At 38.2% G+C, this 12,345-nt stretch overlaps 1 protein-coding gene and 1 pseudogene across 1 annotated transcript in view; both read right to left on the bottom strand.

The window, feature by feature from the left end:
• Window positions 1–675: 675 nt before the first annotated feature.
• Window positions 676–3,131, bottom strand: LOC127505283 (serine/threonine-protein kinase pim-3-like; annotated as a pseudogene).
• A 5,124-nt stretch (window positions 3,132–8,255) lies between these two features.
• LOC127505424 (alpha-2,8-sialyltransferase 8E-like) overlaps window positions 8,256–12,345 on the bottom strand; it is a 60,167-nt gene continuing 56,077 nt past the window's right edge. The window contains exon 7 of the mRNA XM_051880964.1: window positions 8,256–8,980. Coding sequence (XP_051736924.1) covers window positions 8,509–8,980 — 472 coding nt within the window. The 3' untranslated portion in view covers window positions 8,256–8,508. The remainder of the gene's footprint in view (window positions 8,981–12,345) is intronic.

The following is a 12,345-nucleotide window of genomic DNA, read 5'->3' as shown; positions in this document are numbered from 1 at the left end:
GATGTAATCACTTTATGAAATAAAAAAAAAAGTGAAGAATATATGTATTTTAAATCTGAATATTAAGACAACTGACAGGTGCAACAGTTGCAGCCCTAGTTAGGATTCAGTGTCATGTTCTTATTTCTATTTCTGGTTCTTTTTCCCTGTTGTAATAAAAAAAAAACTCATTATGCTGGTTTACACTGCAGTACAATGAGTCAAACATGCTGACCTCTACCCTCACTATACAATATGTTAGTTTTGTTCTGAGCATAAAAATGTCTTTAGTTTATAGATAATTGGCATTCTACGTGGGTATCACCAACTGCTGGACTCTAGAATTTATTTCTTCAGATTTTTCTTTTCCTTGTTCTAATTTTAAAAAAAACAAAAAACAAAAGAAAAAAAAACACACATTATGCTAGTTTACACTTTGCGCCTATCTATTCCTGCTCCTATTATTCTTTTTTACACTCTGTCCCAGTTTTTTTCTACCTTTGCTGTTTTCTAATTCTGATATAAACTACATATTTTGCTACTTTCGACTAGCTGGCCTATCGGGGCTCTGGTTTCAGCTGGAGCTGTGTTCAGCTCCTCCAGCATCCACACAGAGCGAAGCAGAGGATATGGTCCACTCCTCTTTCTGCAGGTGATCAGGTGATCAGCTCTCTGCAGTTCCTGTGTCACTCCTGCTCACCCTATACAAATAATTAAAACTGTTTATCTACACTAATCCTAAAAATACAATCCAAGCCATGACTGCTGTGATTCAGATAAGTGTAATGTCACTGGCCACCTGTTCAGCATACGTAACCAGGGATGGCGCTCAATGTCATCTAAACTGGGATGATCTGCTGCTGCGGCACTGAGACGCCAGCTAACCAATTGACGGCACTCTGTTACACACAACACAGTCTTCAGGAACACAAAAGAACAAACTTCTCCTGGGTTTTTACCTCTGAATGTTTGCTATTTCTTGCCTGTAGACATCTCTCGGGAAGTGCAGTCTGCTTTTAGCGGAGACACTTAGTGCGGCTCTGAAAGGAAAAACACAGGATGTTGTAGAGCGTCATCCCCACTGACCAAACAGTAGCCAGTCCTGCATAATAGCAGTGCAGATCAAACCACTCAGGAGGGGTGTATTCACGAGTGCCTGAGAGACCCAAGAAGACCAGAGACATCCACTGAAAAGGTTCCAGTTCACAAAAGTTCACAAACATCTTTCAGTAACGCAAACCAACCTGCAAAGGATGTGTAGGTTGTGTCCTTTAGCGGGTCTCCACAACCAAAGTCCAGCAGCTTGATGTCATGGGAAGCTGTGGAAACCAGCAGGTTCTCCGGCTTGACATCCCGGTGCAGGACTCTGCGGCTCTCGCAGTGTTTCAGCGCGGTGATCAGCTGCACCAGCACTTTCTTGGCCAAACTCTCATCAAGACAGCCGTTCTCCTTGCAGAACCTTTGCAGATTTTGGCAGGGAACTGGGCATTCCAGGATCATGCAGTAGCGAGTAGGACGCTCAAACCACTCCACAAGCTTCAGGACGTTGGGGCAGGCAGGAGCTGAATTGACCCAGGTCATCAATGCCACCTCCAGTGGCAGCAGACCCTGACCTTCCTGCAGGGACAAATGCTCCATTATACCCAGGGCAGAACCAAACGGATGAAACAGAACAACAGATTCACGCTGGAACAACTTCCAGCCTCTCTTGGGTCCTGTCTTTAGAGAGATACTTGATGGCAACCTGCCTGATTGTGATACATGACATTTACTGATATCAATATTTCTAAAAGCTGTCATAACAAAGGACGGAAGAAAATGTCATACTGGCAGTCTGTCAGACCTGCGGGTTCCAGCATACACCGAGCCGAATCCACCTCGTCCTAGCAACGGGCCCTTTGCATATGCTTCTGCAACATATACGATCACAAGAAATGTCTTTAAGAGAAAACATGTTGCAGTAGCTAAACCTGTAAAACAATATTACTTTAACACAGTTCTTTATCAAACAGCTGAAGAATGTTTTTAATGACAAATCCTGACAAAACGCTCTCGCAGAGGTCAGAATAGGTTTTTATTGAAGAATTTATGGCTCAGTTATTAAAACTGAGCCATAAATTATTTAATAAAAGCCTATTCTGACCTCTGCGAGAATGTTTGGCAGGACTCTACTTCATATAAGACGGATGTCCATCATCTGGTTTTTCCTGGCTGCCACTCTGCCACTTCCTCTTCCTTTGATCCTGATCTGTGGACACAGAAACAACCAAGTCAGAAGGCAAAAGAGCTAAAATTCCAGGTAGCTCTTGGCTCAGTGTCTGGTTCAGGTTTAACAGTGGATCCTGATCGTGATCATCAGAGCCATTTCTCCCAAACTCTTACCAGCAATAACAATAACAAATTTTCATTGACTTAATTCAGTGTGGACAACATAACTGAGAAGTCAAGTCAAGTCAAGTCACCTTTATTTATATAGCGCTTTTTACAATGCAGATTGTATCAAAGCAGCTTTACAGTGATAACTGGTATATTATTTTGGCTGCACAGCAGCTCTTAAAGAAAATGGTGTCAATGCAGGCAGATCAAAGCACTGTTGAATATCAAATGTCAAGTGTCCCCAACTAAGCAAGCCAAAGACGACAGCGGCAAGGAACCAAAACTCCAACAGGTGACATCAGGTGGCAAACAGGTGTTAAAATGGAGAAAAAACCTTGGGAGAAACCAGGCTTAGTCGGGGGGCCAGTTCTCCTCTGGCGAACAGTGCTTTGTTACGATTCAGGTAGCTATCATAAGTCTGATGGGATCACAACATTCAAAGTATTTATTCCAGTTCCATTCAGTTGAGGATCGTATTCATCACGCCGCTATGGACGGTTTGTTGAGGAACTGTGCCACTGGCTGTCGTGTCGATGAGGCCTTCACAGTGGATGATCTAGTTGACGCAATCTCTGCTGATACTTCAGGGCTGCGTTGTGGTTAGTGTCAAGGCGCAGGTCCTCAATCTCACCTGGATACGGCCCGGATCCGGTTGACTATGGTAAACCTTGGGATAAACAGAGAGACTAATATTAGCGTAGATGCCATTCTTTATAAAACAATATTAAATTATAGAACAATTATAAAACAGACATACAGTAGAAAGACAGAAACATGTATATGAAAGAGAATAAAAATAATTAGTATACATACAATATATTTGTATAGAGGCAGAGCGGCAGCCAGGACAGACCAGATGATGGACATCCGTCCACTTCATATAAGAGACCTGCCAAACGCTCTCGCAGAGGTCAGAATAGGCTTTTATTAAAGAATTTATGGCTCAGTTAATAAATGATTTGTCACTGAAATAGAAAGTTGAAAAAAAATAATAATAATATAACAATTTGATGTGACCTCTGACATTGATTATTGATATTATTAAAGGGGACATCCGATGCAAAATTCACTTTTACATGGTGTTTGGACATAAATGTGTGTTGGCAGTGTGTCTAAACAACCACCCAATAATGATAAAAATCCACCCAGTGCTTTTTTTTATTCCCCACAAATCATAAGCACTTTGTCAGATCAAGGCATTCACAGATTCTTGGCAAAGTGACGTAAATTTGCACAGGCCCCTCCCACGACTCTTGACGGACACTGCCGTTTTAGCATAGACCCGCCCTGAGTGAGCTGTAAACAGTCCGCCATTGTTTCGACAAGAATTGCCTTGTCCAAATACCCACACTTGCGGCCTTGGCCACTTGAGAGCTCGTGCACGCGACAGGAAGTAAGTGCGCAAGACTGTCCCATGTCTTAAATATTAAGTGCCCTTAATGCACACTAAACCCACAGTACCTTAAATACCACTTCTGAGCGGTATTCGCTAAGCGTATCCCATCATGCATTATGTTCGGGACCTCACATGCCCCGAAATCACGAGATGTCAAGGAAAACATACGACTGTAAGTTAAATTATATATATATAATACATATAATTTGGTAGTAAAATAAAAAATGTTGCGCATTTTATTGATGCAAAGATGAGTGGGAAGCACCACAATTTTAAAATAGTGTCTTCTGTAATGTCCTAACTAGAGCTGCAACTAATGATTATTTTGATAATTGATTAATCTTTTGATTATGTCTTCAGATTTAAAATATATATGTTTTCATTATTATTTTTTTTAAGTTATTACATTCTCCCAGAAACAATGTGTAAAGTAAAGCCTATGAAGACAAAAATAGTGAATGTGTGTATCTGTGTAGTCTGTGCTAAACATTAAAGCCTTAGTTCACTCAAAAATGAAAATTATGTAATTATTTGCTCTCCTTCATGTAATTCCAAACCCCTAAGACTTTCATTCATCTTCGGAACACAAATGAAGATATTTTTAATGAAGAGACTCGATTGCTTTATATCAGGTGGTCTCAACTCTGGCCCTCGAGATCCACTTTCCTGCAGAGTTTAGCACCAACCTTGATCAAACTCACCTGCCTGTACCTTTCAAGTAATGCTGAAGACCTTGATTAGCTTGTTCAGGTGTGTTTTATTAGAGTTGGAACAAAAATTATATGATGAACTGATTGAATGTAGGCTTTTATTCACATATATACTGTAAGGACCGCCCAATGGGCCCAACGGCGGTTATCCCACAGGACGGGGAAGGTTTCTTGCGCGTTCGGTCTTTTCAGCGTGGCAAAGTACCAATTAAATTAAATTTAATTCCAATTAAGTTCTTATCTGACTCCATGTTATTGTGACCTCAAATTTAGGTTGGAATGTCAGTTGATTATTGGTCATTTGTATAATAGTTTAGCTACACATTTGATTATTCTATTTTACTCTTTACTCTTATTGTTCTTGTTCATTCGGTTCTCAGAGTCGCACGGGGTCCTCGCAACGGCCGTTCATTTATTATGCGGGCCCACAATCACAAACTGGCCAGTCTTGGTCATAGACAGAGGTAATTGACTGTACTATTTAGGGGGTTGCTCCCATGCTCACTCACTCTAAGAGTATTTTATTTAGTCCCCATAGATCTGTGTACACTTGAATTAAGCAACATTACCTCTAGTCAGAGGTCATGACCACTACTCCAGATATGAGCCAACCAGTACTACTTTCTCTAATTGGTATTGGTATGGTCATTCCATGGTTTCCCATGTACACTTAGCTAGAGTAACATTACATTAAACAGAGGTAAGGCTCACCCGATTTAGGTTGGCCAGTCAACATTCTGTTGCCCTAAACAGAAATTCCCTTTATTGAGCGTTAGTCGGAGCTCTAAAATCTCAGTTGGCATGCCCTAATGCTCCACTCAAAACTGGACTTTAGTCCGTTACTAACTTGACGCAGATTTGCGGTAACAATGGATACATCGTAATCTACTGGAGTCAGTAATTTCAGAGTAAGTCAGAATAAAACCACATGTAACAGTTTATTAGTCAGGTAGATGTATCATGCCAATTACATAATCAATTCAACGATCATCAATACAAAACATCAAATGCTCAGAAATAGAGTAAAAGATGTATACCTGACATTAGAAAAATGCACATTGCTGAGTGTCCTGGACAGGAGGTAGTTTAGATGAAGGACCCTGGGAAAGGGGCACACCCACGATAGCAACCAAAGTATCTCTAAACTCTTAAATTCTTTATTACCTTTTGGTTTACTTCCATGTAGACGAGACCATTGTGCTAGTTGCACTGAGACATTTTAAATGATACCAAACATGACTGTTAATTCACTTGCATTGAGAGGACATTATACTTTTTATATAATCTCTCTAAGTGAATTGAGTGAAGGGAAGAATGTGTAAAGGGAAGGAAGTGGGTGAGAAGGAACAAATGTGGAGGAAGGACAGAATGGGAAGCTTTCTCACAACTTCACTCTGTGGGGTGTGGAGACAAATGGCTGTATGTGTTTGTACTGTCCATATCTAAGGAGATCAAAGTATCTGAGGTTCTGTTTATCTTACAATACATTGATCAGTGAACATAAACAGAAGCTCAACCATACTTGCTTTGATGAGCAAGAACAAATCTCATTGGTTCTTGCAGAAGCTCAAACATGCTATGTAACACGCGAGAATGAAGTCAAGTCACCTTTATTTATATAGCGCTTTTTACAATGCAGATTGTGTCAGAGCAGCTTTACAGTGATAGAAGGAACATAATTTTGGCTGTACAGTAGCTCTAGAGGAAAATGGTGTCATTGTCCAGCTTAAGTACTTTCAGTATTGATTAATTTCATTGTAAAAATTATTAGTTATTAATTTAGTTAATTTATCTATACAGCAGCTCTTTAGAAAACAGTGATGTCATCGTCCAGCTCAGTTCAGTTCGCATACAATGGTGTCAATGCAAACTTGCTTGAACTTCTATTTACCATAACTGATGTGTGAGTTGATGAATGTTTATATGTGAATAAATTCCTAAATTCAATCTGTTCATCATATAAAATGATCGAGTCTCTTCAGAAAATTTGGACTAAACCGCTCAATTCATATGGATTAGTTTTACAATCTCTTTATGAACTTTTTGAAGCATCAAAGTGGTAGTTGTGTAGACTGTCAATGCAAAGAATTAAAATTAAAATTTTATTAAAAATATCTTCATTTGTGTTCCGAAGATGAACGAAAGTCTTACAGGTTTGGAACAACATGAAGGTGGGTAAATGATGACAGAATTTTCATTTTTGGGTGAACTATCCCTTTAAGTGCACAAGAGTTAAAATATAAACATTACATTCTAAAACTTCTCCACCATAACAAAGAAAAACAAAAGCTCTGACTAATAAAAATATACACACATTCACTTATCTGGAAATAGTAATTATATTACTCTTATATTTATACTACCATTACAGCAGTCCCTTTAAATTTACTGTGCTCTCATAAAAATACAAATGTAGTATTTTATACCTAACATCCAATAAAATGCATATTTAATGTATCAAAATGTATATTTTAGTCAGAATTATTGCCTGCCAGTTCTTTTTTACCAGCTCTATACTGAGACCGTACCGGTACTAAGAAGGCCTACAAATGTACAGTGATATTAAAAGACCAAACTTAGTTAACACCTTACTGATGATGCATACTTTATACAGGCAAACAGATACACCCAGAAAATTAACGCAACGCACTAAATTTCATGTTAAATGTTTACCCTTAAAAAACTGTTATAAAGAAACAGCCTTATAGTAGCTTAATCCATCAGTGATATTAGAGGACCAAATTCAATATACACCTTATTAATAACACATACTAGTATGCACAGCAAGCAGATAAACCCAGAATATGAATGCAACAAGATTCACGACAAGCAATTTCCAATAGAAAACCATTAGAGAAAGTGCTTAACATTCAGTTTAGCACGCTACGTTCATATTATGGGCACATCTGCTTGAAACTCCTCTACGCAGGAGAAGAAATTTGAACAGCCTTCAGCAATAAAAAAAAAAAAAAAAGAAACGTACATGTAATGTTTTTCTACAGTCATTTCTGCTTATTATGATGGTTGAACTGGATCATCGAAGGTCAGCAGCAAAGACATTGGTTAATAAAGTGAGATTAAATACATAAGGTATATTTGTGATTAAAGTGACAAAGTATATTTGTCAATTTTAAGAATACTGAATCTATTTTTGTGCAAGTGAGATAAGTAAATGTGTGCTCACATTTAGCGTAGAGCTACTATAGCCATCATGTTTACACAGCACACAACTTCTGATTTCTCACAACATGAGGACAGGAGAGCTGTCAGTAAATAAATAGGAAAACAAAGTAACTTGCGTTAATTATTTGAAAATATAACTCAGATGTTTTGTTGTAAATGTAAAAGTAATGCGTTACTTTATTAGTTACTTGAAAAAGTAATCTGATTACGTATCTCAAGTTATTTGTAAATTGTTGACTCCATTTGTTGTCATCCAGCAGTGGGGAACAGTACAGCCAGTCAGAAATACATGCTTCTGGTGACATGGCACCAGATGGCAAAGATGCAAATGTTTCATAGGCTTGATTACAGCTGGAAATAACAGATGACACTACAACACTGAACTGGACCAACACCTTCGATTGTAATGCAAAAGCTGTCAAAACATTAACTGACTTCCGAACGTATTTCTACATAGAGTCGAGTTGAGATTGACAGTTCCTAATAGTTGCAGGGCAGAAAGAAGAAAAGGAGAAGGATAAGAAATGGCAGTGGCCTAAATATCAGATTCATTATTAGTTATTGAGAGAGACATTGGTTTCTTGACATGTGTGAAAGTAATGGAACACGGGTGGTAATACTTATTTTATTTAAAAAGTTTCTATTAAATAGCAGAATCATTAAACACCAAAGGTTAACTTTCTTCTTAATTTCAACCACAACATGTCAACATTTACACATCAAGTACACTTGAAGCCAGTAAAGTGTCCATGTACAGCTCAGTTATCAGCAGAAAACCCCTTGTAAATGTTATAGAAAGAATTTGTTTCTATAACTAAAAATAACCATGAGATATAATAAAGCACATTTCAGTCAATATGCAAACTATGCAAATGATGAGCAGGGCTGCAGGTGCAGTGTTAGCACCCCCTGGCTGTGGAGCTGTAGCAGGCGGAGAAATTCCTCTGGCATGGAGTGAACACCAATTTTGGGTCCTTTATTGTCAAAATAGTGATGTGGAACAATCTGCTTTTTCAGATTGATGTCAAATGGCCAGAATCCATAAACATGCACATGATCACACAGCTCTAGTGCAACATTAATTAACATAAAACCTGTAGAGAGGCGTCTCCCTTTCAGGCCATGTCCTTTCCAGAAACGGTCCAGTGTCTTGAGGTAGCTGGAGCTAAAGAAGACCACCTGCAGCTCAGGGTTGGGAGGCCAGAGTGCTTTGAGAGTGCTGATTGACGTTCGAGTGTTTAATGGGCTTGCAAACGCGGGCATGATCAGAGACGCATTACCGTACACACTCACGCGCTGCATTAATGGACCTGGTTGCTTTTGCGCATTTCTGTAACTGCAGAGACACACACAAAACCACCAACATATTAACATACACTCGCTGAGCCTTATAGACATTCTTGTGCACATAAAAAATACAGTTCCCAAAACCTAGTGAGCTGCCTTGCTGTCTACAGTCTAAGGAATCGTTGTGACTGAAAGGAACCTCATAAGTGAATGATTTTAAAAGCTCAACATAGGCAACAACTCCGTGCATCATACAAGTAGTGAAATACACAGGAGACTTGACCCATGATTGATTTCAGTCGAGTGAAACAGTGCTACAAACTTTTCAGCGGCCTTGGTTCTGGAAGTATTTTTCCCCATATTATTATTATTTTTATTATTATTGTTTAAGAGTTGTAAGCCATGAACCAAATCATCCAGCAACAAGCTGAATCACAACATTACAAACTTTGATTTGAAGCAATAAATAAATAAATAAATAAAAATAAACAATAATTTGAAAGGTACAAGACTGTGTACTTAACGGCTTTAATGAGATAAAGATCTACAATCCATTGTGAATAGCAATCGAATTAAAAATGATTGATTTAAAAATATTTATTATATATGTAGAAACAATATATTTTACATTTACTGCAAAATATGAATGTAATGCGTACAAATATTAAAGTAGTTTGTGAGTGTAGGGAAACTTATACTATTTAAAGCTATAATATGTAGATTTTTCACCGCTAGATGTCGCCTATTAAAAACAAAGGCGTAGCTTGATGATGCCGAGTTTGAGCGCGGAATCTTGGGAGATGTCTTTACCTCACAGCCAGTAGAAAAGAATCGGGATGGGACTTGGGCAGAAATCATATTCATGGATGAGATTATGAGATTATTAATGCTACTATAGTGTGATGCAGAGCAGGGCAGAGTGCTGTGGGAGCTGAAGGAGACCGCTGGAGCGATTGCTAATGAGAAACGAGCATGACACACGGCTCGACAGCAGTGGAACTTTTATTATGCTGCAGCCGCCTCTTCCACTTCCGGTCAAGCGTATGAGGTAACAGCGCTGTTTATCATATTAGATACGTTTGACTGTGTTGAAAATTATGTTATAGCGTTACCAAAGAGCATAGAACCTAAGAGGTGAAACTCTGACGCTTTTTGGGTAACAGCCACTAGGTGTCGCTTCGGTAGCACGGCAGCCATTTTGGGGTGTAAATGCCAACTAGACAATAGAATCCATCACATCTTACGCACTTAAAATCTGCAAATCTCACAGCCATATCAGGAACGCAATAGAAAATTTCTCAAATTCTCAAAATAGAACATGATGCATTGCTCTGTCTGTTATCCCATAATTCCCACTTGTGGACACAGTGGCTGTTTTTTTGATTACATAGTCTTGCTTTAACGGACAACACTACAAAAACAGTTTACTGTTATATATTTATTGTCCTACATTCCCGATTTTTCTGATGCATTTCCTTAATTTAATTTAATATGATGGTATTAATTCAGTGTTTATAATGCTAATACTTGAACTTCAAATAAGTTCAACCCAAAATGACATGGTTTCTAGAGAACAAAGGTTTTGTGGAGAGAAAAAGAAGTGGAAGACTTAACAAAGTCTGTATAATAAACCGTTAAAGAGATTTGATGATCACTAGTCTAGTGTTTGTATGTTATTCTGTATTGTCATCATTCAGGTTTTCAGCTTATTTCAGCTTTAATGTACTCTTTTTTTTTTAACAAAGCAGCTGATATTGCCATAGAAACTAGTGGACTGCCGAGTCGCTTTCACCCTAAAATGGCGGAAACGCAGGGCTGCTGCTGGGTGCCGGTGTTGCAATGGAACGTTCTATTGAGTTTCGCTTCTTGTCAGTGTATATTCTTTGGCGTGTTGGGGAAATTTTTAATTTCTTATGATTATCCTTATGTGATTGTGGTTACATAGTTTCTTTTAGAAGTGTTTAAGAATGCATTCTCTGAGTCACGTAGAACAGCTGCATTTAGGGATGTGTTTTTGGCTCTCTGCCAGGCCTAAACAAAAAACTATGTATGTGTGACAAATGTATGGGTTTTGTAGAGTGAGGGGGGGTGTGAGTGTCACGTGACAGGTGGAAGAGTTCTTTTCATAGTCACGTGCCTAAATATGAGAAGAGAACAGAGTTTTCAACCTTGAAGCCTGGAGGTATAAAAGAAGGGTGAGAGACTGTAATCTTTGTCTTACACTCTGCAGCTACTTGTGTTTCTGTATGATGTTTCTGTATTATGCAGTAAGAGTCCTGTTGATTTTTGCCACAACAGGCGTTACTCTGTGCATTCGCTTGGCAGCTGCTATGACTTGTTCCACGCTGCAGTAAGCTAGATCGATATTAGAATATAATATTAATAACTGCTGGGTGGCTCGTGCTGATAAATGGCATGAAATTCATTTTAAAACGTATTGTATGATGGAGAAAATGCTGTATTACTGTTACTAAAAATAAAGCTGCATCTGATTATGTTATGTTAGCTACTTGACAAAATGGTGTTTTTCTCTGAGGCTTGGTAAAAACATGGTACTCTCGCAAAACCAAGAAAACTAGATTAAAACAATAAGACTAACATGTTGAGCTATATAACAATAATTTGTTTTCTGTCTATAAATGTAACCAAACAGTTGTTCCCTTGTCTAATAAAACACATCATATATTAAAGCGTCTTTGGTGTTTCCATGGTTTCTACAAAATAAAACCGGAAACCGAGGGTAACGCGGATATGATGCCATTAACAGGCGACTCCCGAACACGTCCCCTATGCTTGGTTAAAATCGCAATTTTCTCATGTTTTACAAATAGTTGGAAATATTTGGGATATTGTAAGTACTCAACTGAACAAAATATATAAACACTGGCCTTGTGGTTTTTGTATATGTTACTGCAAAAATCTTACATATTGTAGCTTTAATTCGCCATGCAGAGCTCTTGGTGCAATTTGTTTGTTGTGATTCTCTGTTTGGTGGAGATTTCTTTGCAGAATCATGGGTACTTTTCACCAGGAATTCAGCAATTAAACAATTATTTAAAGAAAAAATATGTTGATGGCTTCAACAAAAGCATGTACCATCGGTAAACAACCTTTAGCTCACAGTATGGTCTATCTGCAAAGGTTTATATAAGTTATCATTAAAAATCAATTTCCCTATGGAGAAAATGAATGGGATTTTTACTTTCGGAAACCTGACTGTTGCACTCTATTCAGTCTGTACAAAAAATAAAAATTTCGTTTCACAATCATACAGGTTGGGAACCACAGGGTGAGTAAAAAATTAAATAATGAAAATTAAATAATTAGAATTTTGGGGTGAACTATCCCTTTATCATTTTGCCTATGCAAGCAGCTCAGTTTTTAGACTGTTTTTAGACTTATTTTCACTATCAA

This window comes from Ctenopharyngodon idella, chromosome 22 (genome assembly GCF_019924925.1).
Source record: "Ctenopharyngodon idella isolate HZGC_01 chromosome 22, HZGC01, whole genome shotgun sequence".
In the NCBI taxonomy this organism is placed as follows: domain Eukaryota; kingdom Metazoa; phylum Chordata; class Actinopteri; order Cypriniformes; family Xenocyprididae; genus Ctenopharyngodon; species Ctenopharyngodon idella.
This window is presented reverse-complemented; position numbering and strand designations above follow the sequence as displayed.